Raw genomic sequence first — 22,491 nt, forward strand, 5'->3', positions numbered from 1 at the left:
GCCCATCCTTGTTTTTGGACCCTGTATAGTCAAGTATGACTGATCTCTACACTGATGCATCCATTTCCCTCGCTTTGTGTCAGGGAGACGTGTGCGATGTGTGCGATGTGATGTCTGGGAGGTTGTGCAAGATAAAATATATTCCTCTGCTGACATGTCCCTAACTAGAATCAAAAGGTGAAAGGCCAGTGTATTAACCTATTGAACTGCCCTTTTCTGCCCTGCAGCACCTTCTCTCCTCTGTATTGATGACTGCAATTGTCCATCTCCCATATCCCAAAGCTCAGCCTGTAAATATTCAAATGTCGCTCACAGTGGTGCTCCACAAAATCCAGACTCCTAACCTATTGGTTATAGTGGTTATACTGTTCCCTCCTGCATGTGTGTGCGTGCGTGCGTGCGTGCGTGTCATGCCAGGGCCCTATTCAGGCAAAGCCCTCACAAAGACTTTGAATATAATCTTGTCTGGTCCGCAGCCCTGGAAGCAATTTTCTGCTCCTTTTCGACTGCTGTCTTGGAAATTGCAAACCAAGGGGTTTTGGCTGCAATGTAAATCCTTGGCATACAAGGGTTTGCCCATCCAAATTAGATTATGCTCAGCTCCCAGACACTGGCTGTAGCCAGCAAGTGCTATTGTGAAGATTGCTTACATTAATGCTTTGTCCAATTGTTCACATTTGCCAAAAGAGTAAAAATAATGTATGACTCTGTATAATATGCGCCTGTGCGAGTGTGTGTGTGTGTGTGTGTGTGTGTGTGTGTGTGTGTGTGTTCCTGCAAGGCTCCTGGTCCAGGTCAGGTCTTTTGCTCTACCACAGAAAGACATCAAGGCTGCATCTTGGTCGGGTCATTTGGCGATGGTGGCTCCATTATTTTCTACACGAATTTCGGGCCTGCTGCAGTCGTTCAGAAAAGCTGCTGGCCTCAGCGGCGGAGACCTGTGATGCCGCGCTCACATCAAGGCACATACGACAAAGAGCGAGGGAAAGAATAGGCCACAAAAGGACCATTTATAGTCTACGGTATTGTTGCGGTAGGAACATAATGGCTCCAGTGTCCAACAAGTCTTGAGGTTTTGTCGATATGTGAAAGGGGTTTTGGTAATGCTGCAGTCTCTCATATCCTGCTGTTTGCAACCTGGAGTGTTTGATAAAGCAGCAGATTTCAGCTCAACTTCACATTCCCTGGAGGAGCCAAAGTACAGTGATGGATCATTGAGGACTGGAAACCCGTAAAAGTACATGAGGTCAACACAAACGGTCTCAGCAGTGTGGAGGAGAACATAAAACCTAAACATGTGTCACAGGGCTGAGATACTACTCACTCTGAAAATTATGGCATTTCCAGCACATCAGAGTGTTAATTGAAAATTAAATACAATTGTTTTGATTTCATGTATATATTTGACAAGAGTTTGACTTGTTTCCCCTCCAACGAAAGAAACAACTCAAATAATGATTGTTATGAATGTTAATAAAAACAAACAATAGACATTTAGGCGGCACAAAGCCAAGAGTGGGGTTAGCTCGCCATTTTTTATTTACACCGCTTAAGCCCCTTAATTTAATTAAAGGCCTTTCTTCGCTCCGTTTTAAACAAATGAGGTGATGGCCTGGCATTCCAAGTGGGACTGGAATAGCTGGCCATCTCTGCTCCTTGTGATGCTGAGGACGACGACTGCAGAACAGACGCCAGCCTTTTGTGGCTGCTACTGTTGATTCTGCTGCTGCCTGCATTAGGCTTCGCAAAGAGAGAGCTCAGGGTAAAAAAGGGAGAGCTCAGGGTAAAAAAGAGAGAGCAACAGCCTGAATGAAAGGAGCTGTGGGTTTACCGCATGGCTGGATGTACTTAACATTTAAATGGTTCAAAACTAGCAAAAACTACTGGAAAGCTGCAGACTTATAAATAACATTGCAACTGGTTACAATAAAAATACAAAACAGATGAGGCGCTGAGCTGCGAGGAGCTGCAGCCCGGTGAAGTGCAGTCTTTGTCTCCATCCCGGCTGGGACAGATTGGTGAGGGACTTAGACTCCGAGAGGAGACTCTGAGGGCTGCAGACCACAGTGATGACTGACACTTGATACACAAAGCCCTATATTGTGGTCAGAGAGCCACTGACTTCAACTTGCCACATACCAGGTGTGTGATATAACCAGAGCCAGTTCAGCAGATTATCAAACATACTGTACGTGGCTGTTTAGGCTCCTGCAGCTGTCGAAGGTTCCAATCATGAAAATTATAAACACATGCCATCTTATACTTTCCAATCTGAAGGAAACACGGATGAAATATTTTACCAACAGCTCAGAGATCTCAGAAATTACAGCAGTTATCGCTGTCAGATTTCACAGAAAGGGCTAAACATATAATTTACTGTATATACATACACTCATGGCCAAAAAATAACCAGACTATTATATTGCTTTCAGTTGTCAACTGGTAATTTTTGGGGAAGAACTAAATCGTTAACGTTCCTGCCAGCTGCCTGAAAGAAATTAAGCAGTTTTCTCTTCAGATAATCATTTCAACGTCAGGATGTTTTGCTGAGTAAACGTGGCTTTTTCAACATGGAGAGGATCTTTTTGGTCTCAAAATCACACAAATTGAGGAAAGAAGTTGAAGTTAATTACTATCAGTCATGACGAGCGAGACAAATATGTATTTAATAATGAACTGAAACATAACAAAATAAAGTAAAGGATGTTTTGAACCTGGACACAGGCCGGGTTTGTCTAATTTCAAGGTAACAACAACACATTGGACTGATTAAAAAGTAAAGTGTCCAAACGTCTCTGCCGTGACTACTACCTGGTTCAGTTGAGCATCTCTTCACCTTGGCCTAACTCTTAACTTCGAGCCACAGCACAGTCATGTTTTACACAAAATTGATTTCTTGTTATTATTTCTTATGATGTTAATTGAAAACGTATTAAGTCATTCAGACAAACAGACACCCAACGAACTGAGCTGACTCCCAAAAACAACTGAACACTGCTCTGCGCCACAGTCTACCTCACTCCTCACTATTGAGTGTATTTTTTTTCTTCGTTCATCCGTATTTGAACAATCTCGGACCATATGGCTCTTGCCTATAGCCTTGAGCTATTTACAAAGGAGAGAGTAAAGGAGCGTCGGCATTGGTAGTGCGTTGCCTAAATACAGAGCAGGAGAAGGCACAATACACGGGGCCGTCCGCCACCCGCCTCTGCCCAGAATACACCCTGTGGGCAGAGCAGCAGGCCTCCGGCACATGTTCTGTGGCCGGCCAGATTAAAGCTCTCTTTACAGTACTGACAAGGGCTCTTTTAGGTTCCCTCGCCCAAGAAGTTCCACAGACTCCGCTATCTATCCTCTTTATGCGCCTCTCTCTCTCGCTTCCTCAGTGACTCACAACTTCACTGGACTGGCTTGTGACTTCACTGGGCAACCATGTGCAACTGAACAAAATGCATCTCTTACCAAAACCTTAAAAAACAAAAGGCTGCACTGGCAGGGCAGATGAGATTACAGTGGGTGGCAGTTTTCCACTTCAGCTCGGAGAGCGCTGCTATAATTTTAGTTGTGGGGTGGAGAGCTGCATGCTGAAGTCATTTGAAGGAGGGACCGGTTGCTTGCCAGCGGTCGTGGTCAGAGTGGGAGAGGAATAATGTGTACAGTTACATCTTTTGTTTCCTGTCTCTTTATCTTCACCCCCTCTCGCCATCCTTGATTTGTTCTTTCATTCCACTTTGTTTATGTGCCGTTTCTTTCAGAGGCCTTTGAGCCTTTAGCAACATTAATTTTCCGTGTTTTGTGTGTGTGTGTGTGTGTGTGTGTGTGTGTGTGTGTGTCTGTGTTCAAAGTTTTTTAATATTCCCTTGCACGGCACATTATAAATACCTTTTTTATATCAGCCATATACTGATGGGCTCCCTCCCTTTCACTCTCCCCTGCTCTCTTCCTGGCAGGAAGGCCGGCTTCCCTAAATACTGCATGTCCTTTGCTACTTCTCTTTGTCAGAGTGATCAGTAAAAATTTAATGACACTATAAAATAATAAAAGTGCCATTAATTTATCACAGCACTTGATGCGTGGGCAGTAAAGTAGCATTAGTTCACTGAATATTTTCCAGCCTTGAAACAAAACCCTGATGCCGCACAGATAATTTACGGCCCTAATTTTAACTATAATTCTAATTTGCAGAGATAAATTACTAAACTTATAACCAATAAGTATATTAAACTCAGTATATAAAATTTTATGAAAATTTGTGGTACCATATTGCACAGATAGTCCGATATTAATTAGCATAGATAACACAAGGGAAGGAGGGACACTTACTGTCACCACACCTTTATATTACAGTAGATATAATGCTGCCTCGTATAAAGTGCACGTACATGTTCTCTATATAACCACAAGAAGCCCCGCCATACGTGTGATGTCAAATGAAGTGAAGCTACCTCAAAGAAGAAGCGAGCTCAAACAAGAGCCTCGTTCGGTCTTCTACCCAGGATGTCTAATGTGCTGATGTTCACTAATCATACGGGAAGGGAAGTGAACAGTGAGCTAGTTATTAATGAAACCCATTGATTGATGACCCCCGGTTCTTTCTCCTTCTCAGCCCAACATGATGCTTAATGATCATGAGCTTATAAAAGGACTTGATTGATCTGGGGGGGCCGGCGAAGCACGGAAGAGGGACGAGATGACGACTTTATTACAGATATACAGTACCGTGAACACTGCGTCTTCCTAGTGGACTGTCCAAGTAGCATCTAAAGCAGCACCATTGCCCACCCAGCTAATCACACATCAGTCACCTTGTCATCGGGCTGCTGGCTTCTTTCATTAAGAGCAATAATCTGGCCGGGTGATGAATACGGCGCCGTGTGCGTGCATGCTCACGCATGTGTTGCTTTACACAGAATGTGACACCAAGACTGGCTCCCTACTCCATCTTCCCTTTACAAAGCATCCTCTTTCCCAGCAGGGACCACCGCATATGTCATAATTAGAAAACACTTAAGTAAGCACAGGGCCGTCAGACAGACAGGCTCTAATCACAGGCCATAAGCAGGTAGTGGTTAATTGTATATCAGAATCACTCAGCTGGCTATAAATAATGACTGCTCCTACAAATATGATGGTAAATTGCGGCACTCTTTCCATCTCTCTCTTGCAGTCCTTTCTTTTGAGGAATAGTTCTTGAATAAATAAAAGCATGAAGAAAATCAAAATACTGTGAAAGGCCTTCAAATGGATTTAAAACTATCTCCATCCTTCATCTTGTCATCTTAACAAAAAAATGATTATACAAAAGCAAAAATACATTAGACAGATTTCTTAATTTTTTTTTGTGCTGTAATTATAGACGTTTGTGGCTTTTGTTGGTTTTATTTATCAGGGGAAAACAACAACAACAACAAAATAAATCAAATGCAGCTGTAAAAAATAAATATTTCAACTCACAATGGTTAGGTCTGCTAAATATTTTAGCACCTTCTCCGTTTCGTTGGGAAACAAAGAAACTTCCCAGTGGGAGAAAAGTGGAAAAGACAACACAACTGTGCAAAGCATCGCAAAGAAAGGGCTGAAAGATTAATGTGTGTGTGGGTGTCTGTGTGTGTGGCAGGGGAGCTGTTAGCGTTGTGTGAGGACTCTACCTGAGTATCTGTTCAGACAGCATGTGATAGACGTGTTGAAAAGAAAGAGGCAGAGGTCAGTGCAGAGAGAATATCTTTAGCAGAGACTGAACGCTCCGCCTCAGAGTAAAACAAATGATTTTTTTTTTCCTGAATGGTGGCAACATATCTGCTTTTAGTGTCAGCCAGGCAAAGGGGGAGATTATTTGTATCATGCAGAGTCAAAGTGTCCATCTCCTAGTTGAGACTTTACAGAAGAAGACAGCCCTTTGCTAATGCCCTGTGTATTCACTGAGGAAGTAGGTCATTCAACAATGGAGCCAGCAGCAGTCGGCACTCTCCCCTTGCATAATACATTAAGTGTAATGTGCAGCAACTATTCAGAGGCCCCCCGAAAGCTGTTATTTTATTCTGTAAATGCACACGGACATGACATTTAATATTGTCACGGAGCGCTGAATGACAGGGTTTCATTGTGCATCAAGTACAACATGATGCCAAGTTTAATCTGAGCACAAAGCGACATGACAAACGGGAAAACACGGTGTGTTCTCCAAAGCATGAACTCTGAATAAATGATGGGCGCTGAGCTCTGGGCGCTGTAGACTGGAAGGGAGGATGTAAGGAGAAGATTACAGAGGAAAATCTGAGCACTGCAAAGAGGGCCACGGCCCCATTGTGTGCTCGGGATCACAAAGTATCCTTCTGTAAATCTATTTACAGCACCCCTGGCCCTCACTGTCTCTCTGCCTCCTGTCATCCATTATAGCAGCTGCTGAATAGAGAGATGAGAGAGGAGAAAGCTACATCGAGCTGATGTCAAAAGAGCAGCTCTTCAAAGGAACCTCCATTTATCAAAGACACTTCTTTTCCTTTCAAAATTTAGGATTCCTGATGTTTTTTTTTTACCATTGTATCACTGTAAAAATGTGTATGTATGTGCAACTACCTGACTGTTTGCATTTCCCTGTAGGAGCGGGCGCACTACGAGAGCATTGGACACCACCTCGGCAAGCTGGGTGAGGACGGGAAGATCGGCCACAGAGTTATTGACCTCACCAGGCCTGAGGATCTAGATGGTAAGGCCATATTTCAGTTCATGTCTTCTACTTCTACATCTGATGACGGACAATTTCTAAGCCTTGAAAGCAAAAGGAGTATTGATGGCTGATGAAGACTGATAATTTATGTGTTTTGGGAATTAGACTGGTTTTCTATGGGTGTGTGCATAAAAACGTGCATGTGTGTGTGTAAAAGATATGTGGGGGTTAAGGTGAACGCCGCTTGAAAAGGAGCCGTGGCTCAGAGATTTTCACAGGTAGGTGAGCGGAGGACAAGGGGAGCCTAAGGACAAAGCTGGCTTTTTTCCAAGCTCGGCTCCTGTTGCTGTTGTGCTCGTTTGAGGTCCTGGGCAGAGGGGTGTAAATTCGGGTTGCACCAGTGTGACAAAGCGTCATCTCCTTTTGTGGCGCTGGCTCCTACACAGGAGCAAGGAGTACCACAGTGCACCAATGTTTGTCCGACATAAATATTTGTGGCAGTTTCCATGGCACTTCAGAGCCAGAGCAAAGAGGAAAATGTTTCTGACTCATCTTTGATGCCCCGAAGAGTCTGAAGGCAGAGGGAAAGATATTTCTCATGACAATGTAACCCAACGACAGCTTTAAATAGCATCTTAGACACATTTCCCATCAGTTTTAGAAAGAAATTCTTCTTCATAATTGGTTCACACTTATAAAAGACTCAAACACCCAGAAAACCGGCCACATGACTTTTAGATATTTAAAAAAAAAAGATTTTTAACTTCCCATGAAAATGTTTGAAAAGCCAACGTCTTCTTTCTACTCGTCTCGTTTCACATCACACCCAATCCTGAAGATGAGAATTAGAGGTGCATTTAGTGGATTCATTGACATGTTTCCCATGTGAGCCACAGCAGCAGAGCCCATCCCACCCATCCAGCCAGTGCTCATTCTCTCAGTGGGAACCTTCACTCTGTGGCTGCTGTGGAGTCGGGACCGAAACGGAGCGCACACCAGGGCAGTTGTGTCCTTTTAAGTCCTGCTCAGGGCTGAGGGAAAGGCTCGCGTCAGACGCCTCACATCAGTGTTCCCAGTGGGCTATGGATTAGGAGCGAGCAGAGGTTAGAGGAGAGGAGAGGTCCTCTTCCCAGGGGGAAACGGCTGGGAGCCACGGCAGTGCACATAACTCAAAACACACAGTCAATGTTTCTGCTTTTACGCCACAAATAAATCTGCCCGTCTCTTTCAGCTTCACCAACAGGAAAACACATACAGCCGAACGATGTGAACCACAAAGTGTTTGCTCTTCTGAAACATGTCTATCCTTATTGCGAGGATTTTCTTCTCCCCGTCAAGCCTGACATACCTTGATAAATAGAAAAACACAGTACTGCCTCATATTTATGCTTTCTTTACTAACCTAGTATGACAAAGGTCATACAGATGTCAGGGTTAAAATAAGGTTGACAAGTTGTTTTTTTTATGTCAGTTTTACAAATTGCAGTTGTTTAAATATAGCTGTTTTTTATTCTTCAGAAGCAGTGGTTATATATGACCAACACATCATAAAAGTATTTTTCTTTTCACCCAAGCTTGTTTTAATCCAGGCATCTGGGTGTCCTCTGACCTACAAATTGCCAAGTCAGTTTCTACCGAATACTTTTGGAAATCATAATTTAAATCATAAATGTAATTATTTTGGGAGCATTCAGGCCAAAGAGGGGGGAAAATCAATTTGGAAGGTCTCTGTATTCCAACACACTTTTCCTCAGTAATTCCGAACACACTGTATGTACTTTGGTGTTTCCTGAGAAGGAAAATTACTGGGTGTACCTCCCAGCCCTTACATAGGGTGTGAAAGCCCCTTGGTGTGTAGCAGCTTTCCCTCCAGAACAGAGCCGCCACACTGAGCAGGCCCAGTGTACAGCGGCCCTCTGTCATCACAGCAGTTCACAGAAAAGCTTTAGGTTGCTTAAGCTAATATTTGCAAAGCATGCAGCAACCTAAGTCGCTCACGAATAAGATTGGAAAAAAAGTGGCAAAGGAATGGAAATGGATAAAATGTCCTTTCGTTTTACAAAGCCACGAGCCACACGTGCGATCCCACCGCAAATTCATTAGGTCTTTTTAGGCTCTGATGAAAATATTACAAAATACCACAAAGGCCCCAGTGCAGACGGGCCCCTTTGTTCATTCACATATGGAAGTATAAAGTTGCAGTGTAGCTGAGGCTGAGTGTTTGTCTAAACCGCCCCCCGTCACTGAGGGTCCACAGAGAACAAAGAGGTTGTTGAGAGATATGTGGAGGCAGGAAACAGAATGAATCTAAACGCCCAGTGTGATAATATCAACCAGAGAGTGAGAAAAGACGAAGCTTCAGCCAAACAGTGTCTTCAACAAAGTCCTCGTGGACTAGGATGAGAGGGAGAAGTGTTGCATTGTTGTTACAGATCACTGATGATGATGATGGGTTTCTTTACTTCAGTAGCTCTGAGCTGTTCTGAACTTTTATATATGTTGATTGTTTGAAGAGGTTTTTTTTGTTGCTACTTTTCTTGCACTGAGGCCGTGGGACTCGAGCGCTGGCTTTTATTGACGAGGACTTTTCCTTGAAGACAGCTTAGATGAGGAGGCTGTAATGGTTTATTAAGTCACAAACAACAATAGTTGAATAGGTCAACACAATCAATAAGAAAGCTGTTTTTTGAAGTCGGCAAATTTAAATGTAACCCCAACAGAGCACATGTTGTGCGTTGTCTGTTTTTCTTTGTGTGCGCGCGTGTGTGTATGTGTGTGTGTGTGTGTGTGTGTGCGTGTTCGTGTGTGCATGAATCTCCTTTTGTGAGTGAAAAGCTGGGATATTGTGAAAGATTAGACGCCACTTTTAGGCTAAATGCACTGGAGAGGGTATAGAGCGGACAAAAGTGAAAGCCACAGCCAGCATGTTGAAACAGGTTGCCCGTTTGTTCCCAAGTTAACGAGTGTGTGCACTCACACAAAAAAAGAAAAACCACACACACACACACACATGCTCCAGAACACTGAAATCTTCCTTACATAAAAGAAAAAAATTGGATTGCATATATTGGCTTTTATGACTTGTAATTGGTAATGGTTTAATTAGCATGCTATGAGCTCAGGCTAGAGGGGCACTGAGAGCTGCGTCCTGTCTGTCCATACACATTAATCTCGCCTGATCGTGCTCGGAGGGAGAGGCTCTATTGTCAGCAGCAAATGCCTTCAGTCGGAGGTGATGTGTTGATCCCAACAGGGAGGGCTTGGCAGGTTTGCGTGATTGTTGCCTGCTCACCGAGGCTCATCCTGTTGAGCGGATTCCTGGGTGACATTATGTGTCTGCCCGCAGAACAAAGATGAGTAAGGAGAAGAAAAGGAGCAGGAGAGGGGACGGCTGGGGCAGTGCTACCCTCTGGCTTGGTACATGGTCGAGTCTGAGCCTGCAGCTCACAGGTGTGATAGTCTGTTGGGCCTCACTACATTCTCAAGCTACTTCTCTCCTTCTTTTTTTTCTGCTTCCTCGTTATCCCCCCCCCCCCGTCCTACCTTCATACACACACACAATCATTCTTTCTCACTGTAATTCATGTTGCTCATCTGCAGCGTTTCCAGGAGACACAAATTAAAAAGGGATTCTCATATTACTCTGTCACACTTGAGCTGCAGGCCTCATGAATCACAATAAATTCTATTAAGCGACACTGCCTCTGTTTTGCTCCCTCCCCAGCTACCACCCAGGGGGCCTACCCCTGTCACTGCTAAACATCTGTGTTTATTTACACAATCACACACCTAACTAACTGATTCCTTAATGCCCTGCCCCTCCTGGAAAAAAAAATATTGTTTATGCTAATTTGCAAAATGTCAGAGCAGCGGCGTGGTTGTCATTGGAAAGAGATGTTTCAGACAACAATGTTATGGCAAATTGCAGGATGCAGTTTCTAGGGATTTTCTAAGACTGGCTGCTTAAACATGAGACTGGATGCCTCTGATTAAGACCGATATATTACAGTGGCTGGATGAAGGGCAACATTTAACCATCCAGGAAGTTTTACATGCATATGTGTTCTGTCATCATTACAATTACAGTAATGTCTTTGATATTATTTCAGGCCAAAGGTCAAACTCTGTGTTAGGCTGTTGGTGTCCCAGGGCGGGCCTTCCGAGAGCACAGCACCTGCCTTTAGTACGGATGAAAATAAATGATGTAAGACTGCTGTTGAGCATTCTGTAGCAGACAGGCACTTTTCTGTGTGCCATGCCTCATCTGGCTTCCCTCCAGTGAACCAAGTCACGTGGCTGGTTTCCTGGCTAACTATGGATGTGGCACTAGCTGATGGCAGGCAGTTGTTTTGTCCCCCTCCCCATAAGAAGCTCACCTCTGCCCGTATGCATGCAAACCAGTATATAAATTGCTGAATCAGTGTCAGTGATAGAGTAATGGCACGGGACGCATCGTAAATTACAGCAAGCGATCCCGGGATGCAGACACTGGCTGTCGTGTCTGAGTGAACGTTGCGCTCCTGAGCTAATGAATACCTTCATCTGGCCTCGACAGTCAGCAGATTGCCCCGCGTTGATGGATACTGTCAGCCCTCCGCCACACCACATTTCATTGCACAATAAACATGGTTGTCAAAACCAAACAAAGTGAAATCAATTTGTCCTGTACAGTGAGTGCATGCTAAATGAAATTAACGTACTGTGGGGCTCGATGGCAGGGAAGGTAGTGTATTATTTCTGAATTCATGATGGCTTTAAGGCCTTTAGCATTCTAGGAGGCAAAAGCAAAGACAGAATATGACACAGGACTCAGAGTTCGACTCTGTGTTTACCAAAGTGTATGAGGATTTTATACGTGTATTAGTTTGGCAGTAGGGACTAAGAAACAGCAGAACTTTAGAGGATTAGGCTTTCTATACAGAAAAACTTAATTAAGTCAAATATTTCAATATGAATAACTTATGCCAGTAATGATTTTTGAAATGATTTTTGAAATATTAACAAATACAGATTATACATTGATTTTGATCAAACAAATGTTTTCTTTTTGACCCTTCTTTGAAAATATGTCCATTATTTTATATGTATACTTTTCCCACTTTTTTGTAATGTACATTTGCTGAAAAAAGAATCCTGATTTTGAGATAAGACCGACAAATATCCCTAATTATTTTGTGACCATATTATAATCGTTTCCTCCTTTGGCAAGAATTAGATCCTATGTCAAATAGGAGCGAATTATCTTGGCAGCAGCTAGTGTAGAGTCACAATCTGAACATACATTTTTTCATCCGGCCTCCCAGTAGAAGCCTCAGTGTCTGTGACATGAGCCGGTGAAAATCCATTTGGGATGCCTCTGCACTGGGAGAAACAGGTTTCCTAGTTGGCAGCTGGACCTCGCATGCACTCGCATGCGCATAATCCAACTTCCAACACACCCCCATCTCTCTGTGTTAGTGTGTGTGTGTGTGTGTGTGTGTGTGTGTGTGTGTGTGTGTGTGTGTGTGTGTGTGTCTGATTAATGTAATGCCTTTTCAGCACTTGTCTTCTGTAATAGCTTTGAAAAGAGGACATGCTTTTCCAAAGTAAAGACACTCAAACTCTTCAGCGTCGTCAGTGATTAGAGCAGAATCTGTGGATTTTGAATTAATGCCTCCGCTCATTCCTCCATTACTCATTAAGAGTTTGATTTTGTTTATAAACTGAAATAATAATAGAAATCAAACCCCAGGTAACATGTGCCAAGGCTGCTAGTGGAATAGTCTAATGAGAAGGCATCACATGTGGATGATGAAATATGCATGAGTCATCCCGAGCTTTCTTTTCCAGATTTCAGATCATTAAAGATGTATCGTAGCATATGGAAGGCTTTTTTTGTCTTATTTTTCAAGCCTTGTTTATCAACATGTTTTTGTTTGTTTAAATATTCATGGTGCTTTTATTTAATTCTTTCACATCTTACATATAAAAGCAAGCAAATGCGCATGCAAACAGAAATCATTATCACTCTGATGTACAGTTTAATACTGAGAGAAACTCTCTTATGCTGATTGTGAATGCCCTGATTGAGAACCAGCACTTTGCAGAAACGGCACAAGCTCATTGCAAATGTGTGCCTGGTTTGTTTGTTTGTGTGTGTGTGTGTGTGTGTGTGTGTGTGTGTGTGTGTGTGTGTGTGTGTGTGTGTGTGGAAAGAGAGTGAGAAAGATGAAAAACAGTAAAGAAGAGGAAGGCACGTCAGAATTTACTTATATATATATATATATATATATATATATATATATATATATATATATATATGTGCTTACAACTTACAATATATGTATTAAAAGTGTACTTTGAAAGAATGTAGGATTTCCCTTTAATTTCCAGTTTCCCCTCTGTGATTTTTTTCCTAAAGACTGCCTCAAGTCCTGTATTTGGTATTTATGTTGGCACTATGGACACAACAGATATCTAACTGAAATGAATGGTGCAGAGAATAAAAGTGGGAACAATTGCAGACAAAATATTTAACAGCTATTGAAGTCCAAGATTCTATTTTGGTTTTGGGTGGACCATTGTGTTCACTTTTATGCACATGAAATATAAGCCTGTTTAGTCATCCTACTCAATGTAATGTCTACGCTCTCAAGGAGGGTTTGTTGCCCTGCATTCATCTGATACGACGTTCATGATGATGATAGCTGCGATAGCAGCCGATGAAGGAGAGTTTGATAATGGCTCGTCATTTAATCAATGTCTTGCCTTGCTCTCTCCTCTTGTTCCTGCTCTGGCTATTCCAGGGTCAAAGGAAGTCAATGGCTCTACATGTAAACCCCAACCCTATTATTGTTGGCCAACAGGAGGTGCTGGATCCACTGAGGCGAGAGTCTTCAGGGAAGCTCGAGGAAGGAACAACAACGAACCCCACATTAAAAGGCCAATGAATGCTTTCATGGTGTGGGCCAAGGACGAGCGGCGCAAGATCCTGCAGGCCTTCCCCGACATGCACAACTCTAACATAAGCAAAATTTTGGGTAAGACCTTCTAAATCTAGTACAGAGAATATTTCAATGTTGATCAAAGTAATAAACAAGCAGTGTTCATTGCTCGTTTCATTTTTGACTGTAACAGTAGTAGAAGACATTTTATAAGATTTCCTGAATCAGGGTGAATTTTGGTTATACCATACATACATACTGAGCAATGAGCATTTTCAGCTTTTTACATATAGATATAGCACACTGGAATGTAAAGGTGATCTGATAAAGCCGCTCGGATCTATAAGAGGGAAGGTGTGTTATCTCACAGGCCAGTGTGCCGATTCACCTCAGCACACAGATGGATTTATAGCCCATAAGTGTTTGTCATGAAAAATGACAGAGGCTAAATGGGTCTTGTCCCCTTTGCATTGGAGTCCATACATCAGAGCTGTTAAAAGAACTGTCATCCAGTACCTGGTAGGACACTTCACAGGGCTGAAGTATTTACTACGCTATCTTGTTGTTTCTTACCATTTGACATGGAAGCATGTCTCTCAGATAATGTGCATTGGCAGGGCTATCAAGAGGTTGGTGTTGAATGGACAATAAATCCTGGCACACGACTTTGCTAGAAAACTTCTGCCCTTATTAAGGACGATTCTGTTTTAAATCAAGCACTGACCCAGTGTTGTAAAATGTGACTGGATTGTGAATTCTAAAACATTATTGGCTCTTTTGACAGAATTGGAAAGACTCTGAGTATTCATTTATCTGTTAATGTGTTTTACTAAAAAGTCCCTGCTTGTTTTCCAAATCTCAATCTACCATGTAGGTTCTCGGTGGAAGTCAATGACAAACCAGGACAAGCAGCCATACTATGAGGAGCAAGCCCGCCTGAGCAAGCTCCACCTAGAGAAGTACCCAAACTACAAGTACAAGCCGCGGCCTAAGAGAACCTGCATTATTGACGGAAAAAAACTCCGCATTGGAGAGTACAAGCAGATGATGCGGTCAAGGCGACAAGAAATGAGGCAGTTCTTCACTGTGGGGTAGGCATGCCGTCACAAAATCCACCATGTAACCACACTAACACAGGAACAATCTTAAAACATACCAACGGGACTGCAGCTTTTTGCCTCCCTGGAGCCTTTTCTCATACAATATAAATACAACTTCCAAAAGCTAGAATTGAATTAATCTCTTCTTTATTGGTTTTAAGACAAGGGACTGACATGCCCATTATAAGGGGTCTTTTAACTGTTCTGATTTTTAATTTTAGACAATAGCTGTCTGTAAATGGAGCTTGAAGTGCAGATATTATTACAGGATATAAGCTGTAAGTATAGACTTACAGATGCCTAGAGGGCAGCAGTCTGAAGCTTAACACTTTAATTTACTGTGTGGTTAGTAGGAGAACCCTTCTCCAGGTGTTCCCATGTCAGTCATAAGCTTCAGCGGCTGGACTATCAATCATCCAGCGCAACAGCAGACAAGAGCAGCACTAACCACGTATTGGTTTTATGTCACCAATAAACTGGGTAGTGTTTCTGAACAGCTCAAAACGGGAGCTGTCAGGAGAACCTTTCTTTTCCCAAATCATTTTCACAGAGCTGCTGGCCTCATGCAGACTGTTGTGGGAAACCCCTAATCCAGGCATCTCAGTTTATTTAAATATATACATATACAGTATGTATCTATATATATACTGTATATGTTTAAAAATATTAGTTATTTTTTGCCCTACTACCCTAAGCAGTACTGTCTTTTTTAGCAACACTTTCAGATCCCTTTCCATCTGTCATGTCATATCATGTTTGAAGGTCAAATTTGTATCAAAGGTCATGAAATGATGATTAATCTTAATTTCATCTTTCTCCTACATCCAGACAGCCACCACAGCTTCCCATCACTACCAGCGCCAGTATGGTCTATCCTGGGGCCATCACCATGGCAACCACGACGCCCTCACCTCAGATGACATCAGAGTGCTCGAGTGCCTCGGCGAGTCCTGAGCCATCCATTCCCGTCATTCAGACCGCCTACAACATGAAGCTAGAGCCCAACACGATGGCAAACAACAGTGAGCCGGTCAATGGCGTGGACGAGATGGACATGTACGAGGATTTTGAGGATGAGCCCAAATCAGACTATAGCAGTGAAAATGAAACACAAGAGCCAGTCAACGCCAACTGAGACCTCTTTGACAGAAGAGGCCGAAGCAGACACAGTGGTTATACAGGAAGACGCCCCGAGGGCTGGTCTGATCTGAGGGAGGGGAAGAGCAAAAGAAAACAAGAAAATACACCACAAATAATGTTTGAAAAAAAAAAATATATAACAATGACGTATCATTTAGGAGCCAGCATGCAGATGTGGCTTTATCAGAATCAAAGCTATTTGGTCTTAAGTGTTTCTTCAAGTGTGTGAAGCAGTTTGGTTGTTGTAATTTAGATTTTGTTTTTTGTTTTTTTTTAAATCTCATTGTTTATTTTTTTCATTGTGATCATGGACATTTAAACACATGAGGTTAATGCCTAGAACAAAAGATGGAACTTGAAATTGAACATTTGATATTTGACACATGTAAATCAAATATGAATATTTGATATAAGATTTGAATGCTTAACAGTAACTTAACTTGTTTTCCTCTTCAATTATCAATTATTCAATTATTAATTGATTTTGATATATGATATAACTGTTCAAGATGGGAATAATATACTCACTCAGGTATAGTGTGCCAGCCAACAGCTTGTGAATGTTTTCAATCAAGAGTAAAATATTACCAATACAAAATAACTCAAAATTCATATAGGGTGATGTCAATTTATTACTGAGGGGAAAATATTGCAATCAATATTAATATTATTATTATTCATGTTTTTGATTTTGATTGTTACAACACAAAATTTAGTGCTGAAGTGCCAAACATTTCAAGTTGTTTCAAAAATCTTTTGGGAGAGGCTTCGTGAGTCTTAGACAATCTCTTGATCTCTTAATGCAGCTTCATTATCCAGTCTTTTTTTAATTTACCCTGACAGAACAAACAAATGAAACTCAGGAACTTGGAAGCAGCAGGCTCTGCAGGAGGTTACAGTATTTGACATCTTTGGGTGGTAACTTGTGATGCTAGCTGTCCTCCAGGGAGCCCAATGCAGTGATCATCAATGAAACTGGCCAGCCCTTTCATTTCCTCATCCCAGTCCACACAGAGTACTGTGGCATCCTTCACACGTTTCCAGCACTGCAACCCAGTCTGACTCACCAAGTTCTTAATCAGAGCGATTGTAATCAGGCCAGGATGCTAAAGGGCCAAAGGCCTCCAATCTGTGGGATTGGAACTGCAGTGAAAGTCAGCTTTGGAGGCATTACAATCTCAAATTGATGTTGTACAATGTGTAGCTACAGTATGTTCTGATAAACGCTTTAGCCCCATTTGGACAGCAAGTTTAAAGTCTTAGGTCTGAGAACTTCATTTTTCCCCCCAATCTTAATTCTTTTTAGACATTGTAAATCTTAAACTGACACTAAGAAGTCTTAAAGCAGAGCACAGTCATTGGGTTGATGCAATGAGTTGATTACTGGAGCAGTCTTAAAAGAAGTGGTAGTTCATGAGGATATTTCTGAACAGAGCAAACGCTAGAATCATGTTTCTTATATTGCCTCATCATATACACGTGACAAAGGTAACTTAAAACAGATTTTTGCATGCACGCACTTACATAAATTCTCCTTCTGTCACCTTTGAGCCTTATTTAGTTATTTCGAATAATCTTAGCAGCTTTTGGAAAGCACTTATCCACAACATGCAATGACTCAGAAACAAGAAGGACACAGTCCTGATTTCAGCAAAAAGCTGACGAGCAGTGACCTTCTGGAGACTGCAGCTAGATAAAGCTCCTCTAGCGGTCAAGGCCTTGATGTTGCGACTCAGATCCTCTTTACGGGGCAGAAGGTCTAAGTGGCTCCCCTCCCTGCCATGCCCTGCTCTGACCCCTGCCGGTGGCAACCTCAGCACCCAGGGGGCGCCATCTGGCTCGGAGAAGGAGAAAACACCAGGGAGGGATGGGAAACAATAAAAATGGGGTGTGTGTCACTCATTGTGCTTTCCATCAAAGTGCTGGAAGTAAGGCCTCAACAGGGCTTCCACCCCGGCCCAATCACCAGGCACTGGCGAGCAGATGGAACAAGTACATCAAGCTGTGGGGGATTATTAAAATGACTGACGACTGGGTATCATCTGAAATACAGCATTATTAATGCATGAGTCCAGCTATTCCCCTCCCTTGCCCTTGAACCTGTCCATTTCAGAACGAAAGCAGGATCTGAATGGCTGGTCAATGTATTTAACTGGCCAAGATCCCCACTGCTGGTCACTGCATTTTCTCCGAGCTCTAATTGGTACGGATGGTTCTTTATATCACTTTAGCACTGTTATCTTCTGAACTCTTATTGTCAATACCCATTCGGAGCTGGTTGGCATTGTTCCTACTTTTTGGAAGCATTTATATTTAGTCTTGTAAGTTTTGTTTTTTATCCGACTCATTGATAATTCCTTTTTTTTTCTCATCACATGTTTTCTACATTGTTCTCATTTTGAGGTAAAAAAACATTTTAAGGATGCTCTCCTACAAATAAGCCCATGTGGGTTTCCCTCCAAGTCAACCTGTTTAGTATTTTTAAGCTGTTTGCTCCTGTTTGCTGGTGGTTAGATTGATTTGTATGTGATTGTAAATATTTTAATGACTATGCCACATTGCTTTAGTTGGCTGATAGTTATAAAGGACTCTTCACGGAACTGAAACTTGACTGTGCTTATACAGAAAAAAAACAAGAGACACAAAAAAGACAAAAAAAAGAAAAAGACATGACAACAAAAACTCACGAGGAGACGATGTTTCATAAGTGTTATAAGCACTGGATATAAATTGTATTTTTTATCAATTCTGATTAATGTGAAGCTGTTTGAGGAAAAACACCATGAATGAACAAATTTCCCCAGTTGAACTCGAGGGTTTGCTCTCACAGTTGCCAGATTTGAGTCCCCCCCTTTACTTATATTGTTTATTTATGCAAAGACACATATGATGAATGAACACTTTCTCTAAGCTTCAGGGCTGCCTAGGGGAGACACTCAGCACAAGAAAGCGAGCAGAAAATTCAACAGCAGACTCGGTTAGCCGAGAAACGCCAGACTTCAGTGCATTGTATATTGTATTCGAAACTGTAGAGTATCACCATATTGTATTTATTATTAGCCACCGCTGGCTCTAAAATTGTCAGTAAAACAACAACATGGACAATCATGGAAAAAGAAGAAAAAAAACATGCTTGATGAATTGGAGTTAAAAAAAATGTTTTTCAGTTAATTCACCATCTCATTTAGATATTATTGTAAATATAACATAGGAAAATATATTTTTGTTCATTAGTGAAGTATAAGTTATGTATTTGGCTGTTCTATTTTATTTCTTTTTATTATGTACATGTTTTTAAAACCTGACAAGTCACTGTACCTCATGTAGATGCTGAAATTATCTGCTTATTGGATGAGAGCAGTATTGGACCTTAGACAGAGAGAAGCCCCTCCCTTGCTCAAGTTTTGGATTCTTGTCTGGAATTTTCACAGAACCAATTGAAATAAAGGGATTTACTCATTTGCCTTTTCAACATACTGTAGAGAAGTCTTTACAAGTACGGTACTCGTTTAAACAACAAGCATTTGACGTAAAAAATTATGATTACATTTTATTTCCCCAATCGGGTATGCTGTACATCCACACTTGTGTTTATTACAGCACTCATATTCTATGGCAAATTCATGAGTAGCTGATATCATCTTAAAAATCTGCATGCATTTGGCTTGCATCAACATTATCATCATAAAAGAAAGGTGTTTTGTGTGTATGACTGTTTCAAACACAAGTTATGTTTCTATTTATTTTTCTTAAAGGTGGGAGCGTGCAAATATTTATTGTTTCAATGTGTCAAAACGCACCTACATAGAGCATTTTTTTGTTAATTCTCTCCTCGCCATCTTTTTTGTATGTTCCTGATTTTTAATGAACATGTTCATTACTATCCAGCCATCTGCATATGTAGCCCTCACAGTTTTCTCTTAATCCACATGTTAGACATGCAAAAGGTTTGAATGAACAACTGAAGACAAAAGCTTGTATGCTGTTTCAACATTACTTACTGTAGTTTGATTTATTTTTCCGTCTGAACTTTGTGATGTATATGGTGGGAATGTTCTCTGTGTTAATTTAATCAGCACAATTCACTGACATGCTGGACTGACATGCTAGCTGCTGTTCAGAAGTGTAACATTGTTGTTCAGGGCAACATTTAAAGTTGTCTTTGGTACTTTGCTTTTTAGAGTTGTCTCAAGCAACACTGTGTGTGGCTCTTCAATCACTGGAGCCATTGTTTTGAAAATGCTGGCAGCCTGATACAATTTTCTGCGTAGAAAACTGATTTTATTTTTTTTGTTCCCTTCCTGGCAGGTACCTAGGCCCCTGGCAAGTATTGTTTGGGTGTTATTAGAGAAAATGAAATACATAGTGTCTGTTGCTGCTTTAAAAAAGTTTATGTCTGAATATGTAAATACTTTATCATAATATCTTGTACAGTCCAATGTAAAGTTTTTAATTCAACTTAAAAAAAAATGTTGCCATCACATTTGTGTTCACATTCTTCTTTATACAGTACAAAAGATCAAATATTTGCTAGGGGTATTATTGCTAAAATGAAAAAAGAAAAAAAATGATTTTTTTTTATGTTCGTTTTGTTTTGCTTGGCTTCAAAGTGTACACCAGCAAGTCTTTGGTTTCCATGTGCAGTATTGACGTGAGGTAAACTTAAGGTGAATAATTTTACAGTGGTGTGTGTGGAGAGCAATCTCCTCAGCTTTGGTAGTATTAATACACTATATCATGTCGAAACAAACCAATGAGTGACACATTTGGGTACATCTAGGGCACCACAGAAATGTGGATACTGTATATGATTAAATTATCCACACAGGATCAATTCAGGCATATTATAATGTAACAGCATTTCCTGTGTGTCTCAGTCCATTGTAACGATGCAACAGTGGGCTGAATAACTGCCTGTTTAAGCTCATTTACCTCAAGAATTTCCTCCTTTTCTGTAAAAGAGACAGAAATTGTGTTACATAAAGCTTCTCACATCACTCCATCTTTTGTACTGCTGTTGACACTTACAAATTAAAGAGACATTTTGTTTTAAGATTTGAGTAATTACTTTCTTCTGTGGTGGCCTTCATCCTATCACTTTTCTACCTGTTCGCTTCGACCTTTCAATATAGTGCAAATTTAGCTATTTCGAGTCTAAATAGCAAGTTGCTGCTTTCCTCATTAATTCCCTTTGACCTGTTTATGACATCCTCAACAAGATGGAGACAACCTGGATGAGACTTTGCATCATGACATGTACGTATGTATACAAACGTGCATGCCTGCTGTTCATTTATATACATCCATCCCTTTACAAAACCTCTCTCTCTCCGTTCACTGGCCATTTTTGTAAACCGGGTAAAATGTACTTCAAAGACATACACATGTTAATGATTTTAAACTGATTGTTCCTGTAATGCTTACAGTCAGGTAACTCATACGAATGTGTGGCCAAATATTAGTTATTTTGAAAAGAGTAAAATTAGGCGTTCCAACATACATTTGAAACATTTACCCAAGTTGAAACCAAGTGATTTTAGCAACCCAGGCGGCTCTAATCTTCCCAAATCTACCTGGGGCTGCATTACAACTAGCACAGTCATCAACCTTGTTCATGAAAAGAAGCCACACTTTTGGACGCTTTCTTCCTCACTGTCAAAAATGCTTCTCAGCAGCATGTGTCAAAGCAGGTGACAATGTTTCCGACTTTGATAAGAGGTGCTCTCCCTCTAGTCACAAAAAGAGAGAGAAAAAAGTCAATGAGAGTAATTTTTGCAAACAGCAGTCAGGCAAACGTGCGTTTTCTCGTCTCAAAATTTGACGTCAGCAAGAAAAGGTGACATTACGTTGATATGCTGGCTTGCAATGTGCCTCTCTGTCTGTCTGTATTGATATATTAGGTGGAATGTACATCTTTTGGTTCTGTTCTGGCACATTGTACCGAACAAAAGTAAAAGCCAAATACAACTATTCCTACATTTGATAAACCCCATCGGGCATTGATGCTTACAAACTGCTGCTCAGAAAAAAATGAGTGCATCACACTGGAACACTCGTCCCGCTGTGTACAGTATGAACATGCACTAAATGAAACAGGCAACAACCTCTGTGGGGAACAGTCCGGACAATTACGGGTTTGATGGCACTTCTCTTGGGTACAATACATTTTGAAACAAGACCGTGATTATCTACACTATCAGTCACAGTTTAGTTACAACTCTCGACAAACGCAAAATGGAAAGCAATGAGCTGACGAACTGGCTATTGATTAAATATTGAATATAAAAGGTTGATTAACTGGTCATACTGGCTCTCTCTCAGTAAATAATAACCATCAAATATTCAGCCAAGCTATAGTATAACCAGAATTTTATATTTGAAAGTGTATAAAAGGGAGCCAGCTTGAATGTGTCTGATGCAGGAGATATAAATAATAGTAAACCAGGAGCCATAGTCTATATGCTTATGATTACACTGTATAGCAGTAGCTAATTGTATAATATTCTGAGGACTAGACTATTCATCAGGCAGCAGAGCCATTATTTAATGGTCTACATTTTATATTTTCTATAATTTCTTATTGATGTTAATTATAACATTAATATTGTATTGGTATTGAAATATTTACCGAATATCGTTTGTTTAATTCTGTTCTGTATGG

The 22,491-nt window shown here is 41.1% G+C and overlaps 1 protein-coding gene across 6 annotated transcripts in view; it reads left to right on the forward strand.

Annotated features, from left to right (window-relative positions):
- LOC118302911 (transcription factor SOX-6) overlaps positions 1 to 20,883 on the forward strand; it is a 130,417-nt gene extending 109,534 nt beyond the window's left edge. For all 6 annotated transcript variants that reach the window (XM_047331523.1, XM_047331521.1, XM_047331522.1 and 3 more), the window contains 4 exons: positions 6,601 to 6,706; positions 13,513 to 13,686; positions 14,465 to 14,681; positions 15,519 to 20,883. In XM_047331523.1, the coding sequence (XP_047187479.1) occupies positions 6,601 to 6,706; positions 13,513 to 13,686; positions 14,465 to 14,681; positions 15,519 to 15,825 (804 nt within the window). In that variant the 3' untranslated portion in view covers positions 15,826 to 20,883. The remainder of the gene's footprint in view (positions 1 to 6,600; positions 6,707 to 13,512; positions 13,687 to 14,464; positions 14,682 to 15,518) is intronic.
- Positions 20,884 to 22,491: the final 1,608 nt, after the last annotated feature.

The sequence above is a fragment of the Scophthalmus maximus genome, chromosome 4 (assembly GCF_022379125.1).
Source record: "Scophthalmus maximus strain ysfricsl-2021 chromosome 4, ASM2237912v1, whole genome shotgun sequence".
NCBI classification, from domain to species: Eukaryota; Metazoa; Chordata; class Actinopteri; order Pleuronectiformes; family Scophthalmidae; genus Scophthalmus; species Scophthalmus maximus.